The 15,487-nt window shown below is 40.8% G+C and overlaps 1 protein-coding gene across 2 annotated transcripts in view; it reads right to left on the bottom strand.

Annotated features, from left to right (window-relative positions):
* PREP (prolyl endopeptidase) overlaps positions 1 to 15,487 on the bottom strand; it is a 128,772-nt gene that overhangs the window by 49,983 nt on the left and 63,302 nt on the right. The window contains exons 8-9 of one of the 2 annotated variants that reach the window (XM_032275152.1): positions 7,468 to 7,659; positions 2,786 to 2,983 (exon numbers count right to left, since the gene is read on the bottom strand). In XM_032275152.1, coding sequence (XP_032131043.1) covers positions 2,786 to 2,983; positions 7,468 to 7,659 — 390 coding nt within the window. The remainder of the gene's footprint in view (positions 1 to 2,785; positions 2,984 to 7,467; positions 7,660 to 15,487) is intronic. The other variant, XM_032275153.1, reaches the window with a different exon arrangement.

Here is a 15,487-nt window from a genome sequence, read left to right as displayed (position 1 = left end):
AAAAAAAAAAAAAAAAAAAGAATCAGAGGATCTGAAAAGTCATAAATGTAAAAAGGCGGCAAACTTTGAAACCCATGGAGATACTGTTTTAACTGATTTTAGGATAGGTTTCAACATTATTAAAAGAAAAAAACAAAAAAACAAGTCTCAAAACGTTTCACCTTTCCCCGATAATCCCTGAGAGCTTTTCTATGATTTTCACCCCTGACTTCCAGAGCCATGGATATGGAACTCTCTACTGGATTATTACCACACGCAGGTCTAGAGCTCACTCTAGGCAACCCTCCAAGGTTCCACAAGTACAGAGTTCATCGGTTCAACCACTAAGTGGTTTGAACCACAGGGAGTAAGTGCACTGTGCTCTAAGCTGCTCTGGCTGCCTGTTTTCTTCCAAATGTGACTCAAGGTGCAAAAGTCATAAATGGCTTGGGCTCAAGATGTGTTTTCAACATGTACCTCCACGGAAAACAAAGTCAGCTGGTGTGACCTGCCAGAGGTACCAAATGTTTGCAGCAGGAAGCTGGAGCTGCAGTTATTTGTGACCCTGGGGCTTTACATATAATTGAGTGCCTCTGCTCTTTACTGTAGTACGGAACAGCTAGCCTTCAGACACCAGAGCAAGACAGCTTGTGAGCAGATGTGTATATACACACACTGCCAATCCACGCTTTCATGAGATCTAATCTAATTATATGAAGCTGCTTTTGCATTTGGTCCCATAAGACCTGAGTCTGGAAGCCCTATTCTCTGGTTTTAGAAATCAAATTGCATTCAGGAGAGAAAAGAGAAAAATGGAGACAAAATGAGTAAAAGGAGAGAGACAAAGCTTGGTCAGAAAATTAAAGCTTGGGGCCGGGCGCGGTGGCTCACGCCTGTAATCCCAGCACTTTGGGAGGCTGAGGCGGGTGGATCACGAGGTCAAGAGATCGAGACCATCCTGGTCAACATGGTGAAACCCTGTCTCTACTAAAAAAAAATACAAAAAATTAGCTGGGCATGGTGGTGCGTGCCTGTAATCCAGCTACTCAGGAGGCTGAGGCAGGAGAATTGCCTGAACCCAGGAGGCGGAGGTTGCGGTGAGCCGAGATCGCGCCATTGCACTCCAGCCTGGGTAACATGAGTGAAACTCCATCTCAAAAAAAAAAAAAAAAGAAAGAAAATTAAAGCTTGGTCAGAAAATGCCTGGCAGTACAGAAGGCGGAACACGTCCCTTTTCAAATTTCACAGCCACGGTTACGGGTAATATTTCATTGCTTGGCATAGAACCCAACATTTTACACTTGGACAGTAAGCCCTTTCTTCCCCAGGTAATGATGAGCTTACTCCTGACATAAATGGTCACATGGGGTCACTGAAGGAGGTTTACAGGCCTTTGGGGACTCTGGCTTTTCTTAAGAGCAGGTGAGTCACCCTCACACTCCTTCTCCTTGTCCTTTATCCATTTAAACAGTTTAAAAGATTTTCCAGGGTAAAATTTCTGTAACCAGCATCCATTTGAGGAAAAAAACTGTGGACCTTGCAGCACTGGGTTAAGAATGGCTATCTAGAAGAAATGATTTTTCCTCATACAGTTCACTGGCTGTTGCTGCTGTACTCCAGCTTCTAGGGGGAAGAGATGTGGGGAGGCGCAGGAAACCCTGAAGTTGAATTCTTGAATGGCTGCCTTTCCTAGCTTCTCTTGATTCTCTGCAGGGTGCTTGGAAAGTAAGGCTGCTAGGTTTTCAAGGTATACTATCAGACCTACTTACAGAACATCATTCTTTTGGTTTTAATAACCCTGACAATGACCCGTCACCACATTTAAGACTCCTTATGGATTGCCTGCTCTGTGACTCAGAGGCGCAAAATAAAAGTGATGAGACATCACTGTCAACTGGCCAAATCCCAAGAGGAGGACAGAGCCACTTGAGCACCTGCCTTGCTCTAAGGCTGCTTTTTGTCTAATGACCCAACGACTGCAGCAAAACTGAGTGGGACAAAAAGCACTCTGGAGGAGTTCAACATATGTGCATGAGGAAAAGTGCAGACTTTTTTTCAGCCAGATTATTTTTAGGACAGGGTCTGCCTGGTCAACTGCAAACTGCCAACTGAGTCAGACTCCCGGGACAAATCACAGTGTGTGTATGGCCATGACGCTACAAAAACAGTGCAGACGGACGGAGTACAGAAAAAACCGAAACAAAGCGAAATGAATGTGACGAATTTTTTTTAGTTAAAAAGAACTATGTTTACTTTGGGGGAAATTAACCCATACCATGAAATGTAAAATCACAACTTACAAGTGTCTTCCCCTTCCCACTAGAACCAAACAACACACATTTTTTCTTGATGTGAGACTGTACTTTTAGAGTTGCATTTTAATTTAGCTTAACAACAGCAGAATTGATTCTGAGTTTATTCCAGGAAACATTTTTTGTCAGATGTAGCTAAAGATTTTGTTTTATATCTGCACTATGTGTTCTTGTGCATATAGACCAAAGACTGAATCAAACGTTGTATTTGTCGATACTAATTTTTCATCGACCTAGAACATTAGTTGTTCCTGCCTCCAGAAGAACAGACATGGAATATCAGATTAATGAGAGTGCAGTTTCAGGCATTTACATTTATTTCCCTTTGCTCTGAGCAGCTGTTCTACTGTTCTATTCCCATTAAGTAATTTTGGCTGTAATACAGCATATGTGCTTTTCAATAATGTAACATTATACTTCCATTTCCCCAAAGAAACCCAAACACCAGTCTGATTGTTAAAGTGAACAGCAATAGTGAAAAAAAAAAAATTTACCTGGAGATAAAAAGGAAGTAAACTGATAGAAGATTTCGGTGTCCTTCTTCTGACCGCTATACCCCACAACGCTACCAACTTCGAGCGGTAAGGTCTTGAGGAGAGCACCACTAGTCAGGTCGTGGAGCTGCAGAATGTTCTTGACGTCATGGAGGTAGCATAAGACCAAGAAGTTGGACCTGACACAAGCTACCCATTCTGAAAGGATAAGAAGAGAAAAAAACCTCATGTAATTTTGAAAATTAGTGAAAAACATGTTTAATTGAGCAACAGTTCTAGAGCTACACAGAGGGCTATATGGCAATGAGACCTGCAAAGTCACTTTTACAATCTTTTTTTTTTAAATTTTTGAGGCAGGGTCTTTTGTCGCCCAGGCTGAAGTGCAGTGGTGAGATCTCAGCTCACTGCAACCTCTACCTCCCAGGTTCAAGGGATTCTCCTGCCTCAGTCTCCCAACTGGCTGGGATTACAGGTGTGGGCCACCACGCCTAGCTAATTTTCATATTTTTAGTAGAGATGGGGTTTCACCATGTAGGCCAGGCTGGTCTCAAACTACTGGCCTCAAGTGATCTGCCCGCCTCGGCCTCCCAAAGGGTTGAGATTACAGGCGTGAGCCACTGTGCCCAGTCTTATAATTGGTTTTAATCATTCATCTAGTTTTCAGCATATTCCTTTGATAAATGACTATTTTGTTTCCTGAGGAAATAAAATACCCTATACCTTAGGCCAGGGGCTTTTGATGACCTAGATAATGTGTGGAATAAAAACCCTGCCTTCCTATTTTGTGCCCATTATCATGCTATAAGAGCTATAAGGAAGAAAACAATAAAAGCCAAATCATGCTTCATGTCGGACAGGATAGCTTATTCGATAAAAATGTATTAAGCCCTTGGTATCCACCAGATTCCCTGCAAGGTGCTGGAGGCAAGTAGGAAGATGAAATCAACTCTGCTCATGTGAAAAAATCATATAAAAATGCGAGTAATAAACTATAAACAAAGGTAAGTGATTGGTTGGTTGAGGATCCAAAATGAATGACAGCCCTAAAGCAAGGGCTGAACTGAGTCTCAGGTACAGGGGTGTGGAGATGGAGGGGAAATGGAGGCTAGCAGGGAAAGCACAGCATCCAAGGGAATGAGATGTCGGAAGACAGTCAACTCCTGGCATGAAGGCCAGAGCCAGGAATGAGGATGGAGGAAAGGAAAAGAAAGGACAGAAGAGAAGAAGACTGGTAAAGAGAACAAACAAGGGATCTGTTTTCAAGAGGAAGAGTTGTTCAGTTCAGGGCAGATGGAGATGCTGGTGGTGGCCTGATGGGGTATCCAGTGAGCCAGGTAGAGGGGAGTTTATTCACCTGTGACTGAGGAGCCACTAGTGGAACAGAAAGTCAACATAAAGGTGGCATTAATAAAGGATGCATGTGTCTGACAGCTGAATGCAGAACAAGGGAAGTCTAAGGAGGGGAAAAGAGCAAGAGCATTATTGCAACAAGCCAGGGAGACGATAAGTCTGCGTAGGAAAGAAAATAAATGAAAGGTATTTCCCAAGCAGAATAGCCAGGGCTTGGTGCCTGCAGGAATATGGAGAGAGGAAAGCACAGAAATGATTTCTCCTCAACGCCCAGGGCAAATGGCCAGGGCTTGGTGACTGCAGGGATACGGAGAGTAAGGCAGAGAAATGAGTTTTCCTCAACTCCCAGGGCTGTGACTTGCAGTAACAACATTCAGTGACACAGCTGGGAGAGTAGGAGTGAAAGGAGAAAGTGAAGGGCAGGCACAGAGCTCTGCCAGAGGTAGGGCCAGGTCACCCAGAGGGAGAGACACTGCAGCAAGTGGAAGTGAGGACAGGGCTGCAGGTGACAGGCCACATGTGCTGAACACCAAGCCTTTCTTGGGTTTCATGTGGCAGGGTGGGGTTCTTGACACTGCTTATTTTTATAATGCAAGAAACTAGCGTTTCGTGTTTAGGATGCTAGGATTTACCCGTATGAAAAACAAGATGTTGGCCAGAGGGAACTCTGAGGGTCACCAGGGGCCTCGATCTTCGGCTGCTGAAATTACTACGGCAAACTTTTCCTCAAGTGAGGACATAAAGAAGAATTCGTGCCACCAAAAGTAATTTGCTCATTCTCCAATGCACTTTCTAAAAACACCTCAATTAGGCAACATATTTCATGTGGCTTAATGTTTTAAAGGGACAAAAGTATGGGGAAAAATGAAGTAAATTATAGCTGTCAAAGAAGAATTAATCTGTGTTAACTATAAGTACATCAGAATTATAAAACTGGCAAAAGTGAGTAACAGAAGGACAAGGTGATTTGTAGACTGTCATTAATAAAAGTTCTGGTTTACAGCTGTACTTTATGACTCATCTCTAGTTTTTATTCTCAATAGGGTGCTCTGTGCTAATGATATATGGCACATTCAACTATGCTTCTCTTTAAATTGATGAGTTCTAGTGAACATTGAAGGTTTCCCTTTCCAGTCTGAAAATCTTATAACCTTTCCAGAAGGAAGGTTACATAAATATATCACCGCACAACAAAATCTCCTAGCATTAATTTGCATTTCATTACATCTATAAGATGGGATGTCACCTTAAGGCATAGTTAAAACCCCTCTTTTGGCTTTAAATGGCAGAAATTCAGATACTTTGGGAAACGGTTACAATATCCATGAGGGTGTCCTATACAATAATGACAATTTCATCCTGACTTGTACCTGAAAAACTCCTGCAGCTCCTACACAAAGACTTATGCCACTCAAGTCTCATTTGGATGCACCAAAGCATGAGGTCAGTCGGTGCTGAACAGACTGCTGAACCTGGCATGCAGGAAGCCCTCACTAACTGCTGGCTATAACTACCCTTACGGGGACATTCCTGCCTCAGTTTGGACAGAAGCCATCAGGCTATCAAAGTGACTATGAAACAGATTCACTGCACAAAGATGCCGGAAGAAATGATAAAAAATCTGTTCTGTGACTCAAAGATCCCTCATTCAAATATAAATAAGGGTCAGAACGCGCACAGAAAGTTTTGAGGAGATAGGTGATAAGATTTCCTCTTGCTCTTGCCTGTAAGTCCCCCTCCCTATGGGAAGGTGACAGGATTATTACCTTCTACCAACCCCAGTCTGACACAGACTGAGTACCAGTGCCTGATCTAAACCTGAAAGTTAAAGGGACTGTGCCTGGAAATCCAAAAGGCAGGAGAACTTCCTTTAGAGGAAGAGTCTGGAATGCGTTGCTGTCTTGGGGTTGCAGACGTGAATTTTGAGCAGGCATGGAGTTGTCTTGGGTCCTGTCCAATAGAACTGCCTACAGGGGTGTGGAGATCTCAGTACAAGAGGGTGGAGGGGTACGGTCAGGTGCCCAAGGGCTGAACAGACTCTCAAGGAAACACCCAGGAATGCTTTCTCCAGGGCCAAGGGACCTGCCGCAGAAACAAGGGCCCAGAAGAAAGAGCCCATAGCAACCTGTGACCTTGAGAGAAGCAGCTGGAATCATCTGCTCCCCACCACCCCCAAGCAATGCCAGGTTTAAATAACTGCCAGGCACAGAGAGCATACCACCTTAAACAAGGGAGAAACAGTACCTTATTGATCAAGAACCTGAACCTGGATCTGCCTGACTCCAAGACCTGTGCTTTAATTCATTGAAAGACACACTTCAGGACTGCTTTATCTTAGACAGGGCCACTCTGCAGATCTCAAAGGGGACTTTTTTTTCCTGCTTATATACCATATATATTTGCATTTTTAAATGGTCCTATTTAATCCTCATTCAATCCAGCAAAAGTTCACCATCAACAAGTAAACTTCCTTGGCCTAATGGTACTGAACTCTCATTTGTGTAAAAAACTATCCCCAAATTAGTGAGTCTTATTCTAGTAAAATTCAACTTTCTTTAAAAAAAAAAAAAAAAAAATGGGGTTTTACCATATTGGTCAGGCTGGTCTCGAACTCCTGACCTCAGGTGATCCACCCACCTCAGCCTCCCAAAGTGCTGGGATTACAGGTGTGAGCCACTGTGCCCCGCCTAAAATTCAACTTTCATGCAATAAATAATGTATAAAGCAGCATTTCATTTTTGGAAAAACCACAGAGAGAATGAATAAAAGGGAACTGAAAGGCTCTGTAAAACATGACTGATACGGAAGCAGGGTTCTCAAGAGGTTAATGTAGTTCACTGCACAAAGCAGCAACTGCAACGGGTTTCAATTAAATCTGACAATAGTCTATTCCCTTTTCTAATAAGAGGGCTCGAAATCCACACTAAGATCAACAACAGGGATAATGCAAATTGCCAAAGGTTACTCAAAAGCTTAAAGCTAAGGATTCTAAATCTAAACAGTTTTAAAAATTAAATGTTCATGATTATTACCAGACATTAAGTATACAAAGACAACCGATACATTTTTTTAAAAAGCAGTACTTTGGAAATCTGAAATCCTACCTTTGCAATTTTTATGAAGACTTTGCACGTCTACATGATATAGTACTAAGCTACAAAAAGATATCACACAATGAAGGCTTGGATGAACTATTTAGACACTTCATTCCTGATGATTACAGGTTGAAGGTTTTTTACCTTGTAACTAGTCACTAGAGAATGAGACACACTAACTTGTTGACGTTCTCATCAAAAATAAGAGCACAGTTTTCAAGTAACATGTGTTCTCACCTAAGACATCTTTCTCATGCTCAGGAACAAGCACTTTCCACTTAGACTCGTCAGGATCCCTGAAGTCAATGTTGATCACGCGATAGTTGGGAGAATGGCGATTCGTCTTGAACGTGAACACCGTCCCCTCATTGGTCACGTAGTCATATTCTCCTTCAAAGTTGTCGATCAGTTTTACCCACTTTAGGATTCCTGGCAAGAGACCAAGTATTCTCATCATCTCTCTAATGTTTAAAAATGGTGTTGGTTTGTGTGTATGGAGGGGAGGGTGGATCTTTCTTAACCTCAAAACACAAAGCAGAGACATTTGGAAGATCTAAGGCATGAAAAGGAGCAAGGACCAGTTATGGGTGAATTTAAAAATGCTAAGGAGCCCCCGAAAAACCTGGCAAGGAGGCGAGAGTGAAGGACCTCCCTTCCTAGCTCATCACCCCCACAATCTGGTAAATCCTCCTCTACCTGAGCCAGCTTCAAATCTGGGCACTTCTCTCCACCTCTCCTATCAGCATACCATTCCAGGTCTTTGTGGTGTCCCTCCCAAGTCTTTGTGTTCTACAGCAGTAGTTCCCAGCCATGGAGACTTTCAGCCCCAGGGATTATATGTCACAACTTGAGGGTAGGGCTGCTACTGGCACCTAAAGGGTAGAGACCAGAGATGCTGCTAACCATGCTACGATGCACAGGACGGCCCTATAACAAAGTAGTGGTCAGCTAAACAGTCAATAGTGCCAAGTCTGAGAATACTTGGTCTACAGCATTAGCTTCCTGCCTGGTCTTCCCACTGCCGCTCTTGATTTTCTCAGTATGGCAGCCACCACAATATCTCAATCTTTAAACTGGTCTGTGTTAGTGCCCTTAGAAACTTTCAGTGACTTCTCCATTACCCTTGGAATAAAATCCAAATTCCTTCCCATGGTCTTGCATGCTACAGCCCTTTTCCAGTTAGCCAACTTCAGATAGTTCCAACTCTTGCCTCACTTCCTGTCCTTTACTGGCATTGGCCTTTATTAGATGCCACTTTTAACAAGCACCCAGTTTGTTTCTTCACAGCACTTCTCTCAAGATATATTCATTCATTCATTTTTTTTTGTTAAGAGATGAGGTCTCTCAGCTGGGCATGGTGGCTCATGCCTGTAATCACAGTACTTTTGGAGGCCAGAGAAGGCAGATCACTTGAGGTCAGGAGTTTGAGACCAGCCTTGCCAACAGGGTTAAGCCCTGTCTCTACTAAAAATACAAAAATTAGCCGGGCATAGTGGCGCACACCTGTAATCCCAGCTACTCAGGAGGCTAAGGCATGGAGTTGCTTGAACCCAGGAGGTGGAGGTTGCAGTGGGCTGAGATTGCGCCACTTCATTCCAGCCTGAGCAGAGTGAGACTCTTGTCTCAAAAAACAAAGACAAAAGCAAAAAAGAAAAAAAAAAAAAAAAGAGATGAGGTCCCTCCATGTTGCCCAGGCCTGAATGCAGTGGCTATTCACAGGCACGATCACAGTTCACTGCAACCTCAAACTCCGGCTCCTGAGATCCTCCTGCCTCAGCATCCCCACTGGCTGGGACTATGGGTGTACAACCCAGTGCCCAACTCTCTCTCAAGATATAATTATGTATTTATTTGCTTATTATTTTTCTTTTCATTCACTGTTTCATACTTGGCACAAAACTGAGTGGCAGGTAACTTGAAATATACAAAATAAAATTTGCATGGCATAAAAGGGACACTTCCCAGACCTTTAAGAACTAGAGATGATCATCATTAAAAAAAATTTTCAGTACATTCGTGTCATCATCATTTAAATGGTTCAGTAAATGCTACTTTTAATATTTAAAGCAGAAACCACCAAAATCCCTTGGAAAAACATGTTTTTACCATGTGTCTGACACAGACGATGTTCAGCGAACATCTCAAAAGTTTCATAAACAAAAAAGTTCTATGACTTCTAAACTACTAAAAGGCAATGCCAGATCTTAGCTATTTTCCAATTCTCTACTTTTAATTACACAGTGAAATTGCTACACTAATCTGGGTAGTTCATTTACATTCCTTACATTCCTTAAATCTCTCAAGGCAATTTTACATTCATTATCTCATTCATCTCTGCAGTATATCTTCATATAATTTGTTATTGAATTAAATGTAACAGGGAAATAAATTCCACCACAGAAAGAGTACTGTGGTCATATATGTTTGTACTAAAATGACAGTTCTAACACTATTTAGTTGGGTCACCTTGAGCAATCTCTTTATTCCTTGCAAAGTCTCATTTTCTTAACTGTAAACTAGGAATAATAGGTAAATACAAAAATTATTATAAAAGTATCTATTAGTACCTACCCCATAATAGAAACTCAACAAAAATTGTTTTAAAATAAGTGATTGGAGGCTGGCTAGGGTGGCTCACACCTGTAATCCCAGCACTTTGGGAGGCCAAGGCAGGCGGATCTCTTGAGGCCAAAAATTTGAGACCAGCTTGGCCAACATGGCAAAACCCCGTTTCTACTAAAAACAAACAAAAAATTAGCCAGACATGGTAGCGCACACCTGTAATCCCAGCTACTTGAGAGTCTGAGGCAAGAGAATCACTTGAATCCAGGAGGTGGAGGTTGCAGTGAGCTGAGATCATGCCACTGCATTCCAGCCTGGGCAACACAGCGAGACCCTGCCTCAAGAAAATATACATAAAATAAAATATTCCCATATATTACTGAAAAGAAATACGTATTCTGAAGTTGTTGGATGTGATATGCTAAACACGCCTATTAGGTTGTTAATCAGATTGTTCAAATCTTCTATATATTTACTGATTTAGCCATTCTGTTAGTCACAGAAAATGCCTATTAAAAAATGTTCCTCTAGGCTTGTGGATTTGTCTATTTTTACTCATACTTCTACTAATTTTTGCTCCCTGTATTTTGTAATCATGGTATTAGATTACACAGAATTATCACATCTAAATAAAACTGAAGTGAACCTTTTATGAAGTATTATCTCTAGTGATGCTTTTTGCATTAAAGTCTGCTTTCATATTAAAATAGCTATAGCATTCTCATGGTAGTATCTTAGACCAGCTATTCACTTTCTCATAAGCTATGTGATGCCTTCAAACAGGAATTTTCTTCAGCTTTTCTTTTTCCTTTTGTGACAGAGTTTCACTCTTGTTGCCCAGGCTGGAGTGCAGTGGTGTAATCTCAGCTCACTGCAACCTCCACCTCCTGGGTTCAAGTGATTCTCCTGCCTCAGCCTCCTGACTAGCTGGGATTACAGGCACCCGCCACCAGCCCCTGCCCCGGCTAAGTTTTGCATTTTTTTAGTAGAGACAGGGTTTCACCAAGTTGGTCAAGCTGGTCTCAAACTCCTGACCTCAGATCATCTGCCTGCCTTGGCCTCCCAAAGTGCTGGGATTACAGGCATGAGCCACCACTCCCGGCCCTTCTTCAGCTTTTCTAGTTGTCTTCTGCAAAATGGTTTGTCTCAATCTGCAGTTTATCATTATTGGGAACAGTTTGCTCTTTCCATGCCTATAAACTTCCGTGTCTATATACTCAGTGTTTTTCCACCTCTGTGGGCTGTATTCTAGATAGCTCCTTATATATATCTACATTCTATTTCACTAATTATCTCTTCGGCTATGTCTAATCTCCTCCTTAGCCTAATAACTGAGTTTTTAAAGTTAATAATCATATTTTTTTTAATTTCTAGAAGTTCTAGTTAGTCATTTTCTAAATCTGGCTGATTATTTTTTTAAAGTATCTTATTTATTGCATATCCTTCCAAGCTTCTTGCTTGCTTTTTAAAAGGAGCATCACCCTGTTTAAGTATATTTAACATATTCATTTTTTTTGTTAGGAATCTGATAATGTGGCCAGCAGTCATTGCTTCTGCTTGCTCTAATTTCTCATGCTAGTGAATTTCTTCATCTGATTTGACTTTTTACTGTAACTGCTGGTTTTCCTCGAAACATTGTGGAAATTCTTGGAGGCCTGGGTTGAAGTAGCACTCTTTCAGAGATGAGTGTTTCTTTTCTGGCCTGTTGGGATGCAACCAACCTGACAGCACTATAATTAAATTCTTGGCATGAAGATTTTGGACCTCATTGGTACAACCAAGTCAACCTGTACTCATGTGATGGTCAGCCTTTCTCCTGTTTTAGGAGAGTTCACATCCTGTCTGCCCCTACCCCTTCTAATGCCTAGGTAAGGGCAGGCAGATTTCCTTACTGTTCACTCCCCATCCCCAGCCTCTCCACTGGCAAGTTTATTTTTATCAGTCATCCTTACATTGATAGTTTGTCTCAGCAGACACCCAATTATGCTTTATTTCCTATCCAATTTCCCCCCTATCCCAGCAGAAACATTCAGGGACAATCCAGCTCACATTCCAGCTTTCATTTTGTCTTTGGTCTTTATGGTTTCCCTTCTTTCATTCGGACTTAGCAATGTATTTGGAAAGATGCTTTATAAATTTTTTACATTTCAGTTGTTTCAACTGGGAGGTTATTCAGAGTATATAAACTTCCATACTCCCAGAAACAGATATCCTTACAACTAATTTTCAACTAATTTGAAAAAATTTTCATAAACTCTGCATTTGAGTTGCAATTATCTTTTTTTATCCAGTGACAAACTACTAATCTCAAAAGACTACTCAGCAGGTGATCCACTCAAAGATAATTCATCTTAGTCTACATAAAACAATGCTTTAAAAAAAAAAAGTCCCCATTCCTTAAAAGAAAAACAATTTAAGTAAAATATTAGCTGGTAATGCAAAATTTGAAGAGAATAAGAAATGTACATTTGTTTATAATAAGAACAATGAAACAATTTTCTGGACTATGACATTTGTAGACACAAAATCTTGGCTCAGTGAAATGTCAGATTCCTTAAATGTTCCCCAATGATAAAGCACTTCCTGATGTGAAACCTTTATTTCACAAAGTAACCACCTTATGGTTTCTGCCTGAAAAGGTCCAGAAACGAGTGGTATTTATGGCCCCTCCCTACCCAAAGTCATTAAAGTATGCACCAAAGGCAAAACACAGTAGAAATTTCCTTCAGGACTGCTGTCTAATCAGGTAAGCCTGAAGATATGGCACACATGAAAATCATTCAAGCTCCAATGAACAACAAAACAGTTTAGGTTATTGTCTGCCACCAAATTCTGACACATTAACCTTAGCCATAAATACATACTACAAGCCATAGAAGCTCATTCAGAATAAGAAATGTGGCTGGAATTACAAAAGTCCAGCTATAAAATCTGAAAAACAGTCCAAAGTATAGGCCTTCACAGGGCCGGATGTTTTAAATGAGAGCTCTTGAAATTCCTTTGCTGTCCTGAAACCTTGTTCTACAGGGCTTTGGTAGAGAAATAAATCAAGAGAAAAGGTATTTCAGTTGAACAATGGGGCTCATTCATTTTTGCTACTCACAAGTCAGAACACTGTTGATTTAAATGGAAAACACGAAAATTACTTTTTAAAAAGAAACATGACTTAACTCTTTAACCATTTCACTTTTTTGCCTACCTTCTCTGAGGTTCTTTTGTCTATAAAGTGGCGTTATTCACTCTGTAGCCAAAAGAATTTCCAATTCCTGAATCTTACTACATTCAAATGTTAAAATTGCTTTTTATAAACCTGCTTCTTAGGGACTGATTCATTTACTGAGTGAAGATTAGTTTAAAATAAATTATCTTATGCTTTTCCTAGACCAAAGTCATACTTTTATTACTTTCTTTGAAAAATCATCAACTATATTAACTACATTTCATAGAAAATGCTGTGCAAGCTCCCTAATAATGGGAGCTAAAGTGCTTTTATACTTTACAAAAACTCTCAGGGCTAGACAAAAAAGACAACAAATGCAAGGAGAGGTGGGACACTGAGGCTGCTGCGGCGCTGAGTGACTTCCGTCTGTCTCAGTCTGCCACACGACTAAGTTGGAACACAGGCTGGGGGGTTAAACTGATTGGGATCCCAATCTTTAAATGGCATTAGGAAAGCTACTTGTCCTCACCAGCCTCAGTTTCCTGGGGATAATAATTCATGCTCCTCAGACGCTGTTGAGAAGACTGAAAGAAATGCCTACATTTGTAGCTCAGAACCCGACACGGGAAATGTTACATAAACAACATTAACTATTATTCCAAATAACCCCAGCGTTCAAGTGACAAAAGTAAACTGAACGTGGCCTCTGAAGAGTCTGATTTGCTAATAGTGTATGTTTAAAATCCAATATCCATCTCACGGTATGCAGCTATTTTTCGTATTAATTTTAAGATTAGTATAAATACTCATTTTATCACTAGTATTTTGTCTTTTATGTCAAATTGCCTATTTTGGGTCTTGTTTGTATACTGTCTTTTGATATCCCAATTCTTTTTCGTTTTTCTGCAGTCCCATTCTGACACGCAGACTTCCTACCAACTCCCTGTCGTCTCTGAGGCCCTCCTCCCTCGTTGCTATTGCTTTTAGCACTCAGATGACTTTGCTAAGCTTTGGACAGCTCCTTTGCTTAAAGCTTCTTGAATGTTTATCTCCCCTTTTCTACTCTACCCCCCAAAAATGTCCAGCCCTACCAGGCAGGAACAAAAGAGTCAATATCATCTCTGCTACCTGAAAACAAGAGCTGTATTAGTCAGAGATGGTGAAATGACCAATCTACAATGTCTGCTAAATACCCTATTTCCTTTTATGGTTATGTGTTAGCATGTAATGCAAATTTAATTCCTAATGGAGAAAAAAGCCAGTTTCTCTTTAATGACACAAAAGCATTAAAATAAAAATAAGGTAAATACTGAAAACTTTTGTCAACTGAAAATGATTAAACTTTCAGCAAAAAAAGGAAAAAGCAAAGACAGGTTAGTGAAAGTCTGGGCAAATCCCAGGTAAGCTGGTATTTCCTTACAGAAATCTCCATGTCACCACCATCCACCTTTTCTCCCTAAACTCCTCAGAAATGCTGTGACATGAGCAAAGACCACTCTGGGCCCATTTTAAGGATGCCTATGTTGAAGGAGGTTGTTAAGTTGCTAGTAAGCAACAAAGATTTCAGACATATGGTCCTTTTTACCTAACAATCACTTCTTAAAAATTCTATTAAAAACCTCAGATATAATTAATTTTAAATGTAGGCTGGGCACAGTGGCTCACGCCTATAATCCCAGCACTTTGGGAGGCTGAGGCAGACAGATCACCTAAGGTCAGGGGTTTGTGACCAGCCTGGCCGACGTAACAAAAACCTGTCTCTACTAAAAATACAAAATTAGCTGGGCATGATGGCAGGCTCCTCTAATCCTAGCTACTCCGGAGGCTGAGGCAGGACAATCACTTGAACCTAGGAGGTGGAGGTTGCAGGAAAAAAAAAAGTATTCAGAAAAGGGACTAATGGTCAGCTCCTTTTTTGCTGCTATTCTTCTATAAAGCAGGGAATGAAGTCCCCGGCTTCCTACAGGAGTTAAAGAACCAAAGAGAAAAGAAAATGGAAAAAAGAAAGAAAACAGAAGAGAGGAAGTCTAAGCCTGGATCTGTGCACTGGGCCACAGCACCTTGGACACCCCCTGGAGCTGATGATCTCCACATCTTACCATCCAGCAGATGGGGAACACTTGAAGGGCAGGGGCCACAATGTGTCATTACAAGTGCCCAATGCAGTGCCTGGCACAGGGTAGGGCATCAATGCACGTCTAATTCATAACTAAATATACAATGTATGTACTCCTACATTTTAGACTGAACCTTACATACAGCTGTTTAAAATGTAAAGACAACAAAAGTAACCAAAGTTAAATTTTAAAGAAGTTATTAGTATCTTCTGCTTTTCTAATAAAAATATTTAGAAATATATCCCTGAGTTAAATGTATTTCTATTTTTAAGGCATAAACTCACTTAAGTTTTCATGTAAACTTTTTAAAGTCTATATACTTGAGAGAAAAGAGACAGCCCTGAACCCTGATACTTACCCATACTGCAGAAAATATTCAAAAATTTATTCTAAATTTTGTCTAGGTAACTGAAGTACA

This window comes from Sapajus apella, unplaced genomic scaffold (genome assembly GCF_009761245.1).
Source record: "Sapajus apella isolate SASKATOON/1434 unplaced genomic scaffold, GSC_monkey_1.0 scaffold6, whole genome shotgun sequence".
NCBI classification, from domain to species: Eukaryota; Metazoa; Chordata; class Mammalia; order Primates; family Cebidae; genus Sapajus; species Sapajus apella.
This window is presented reverse-complemented; position numbering and strand designations above follow the sequence as displayed.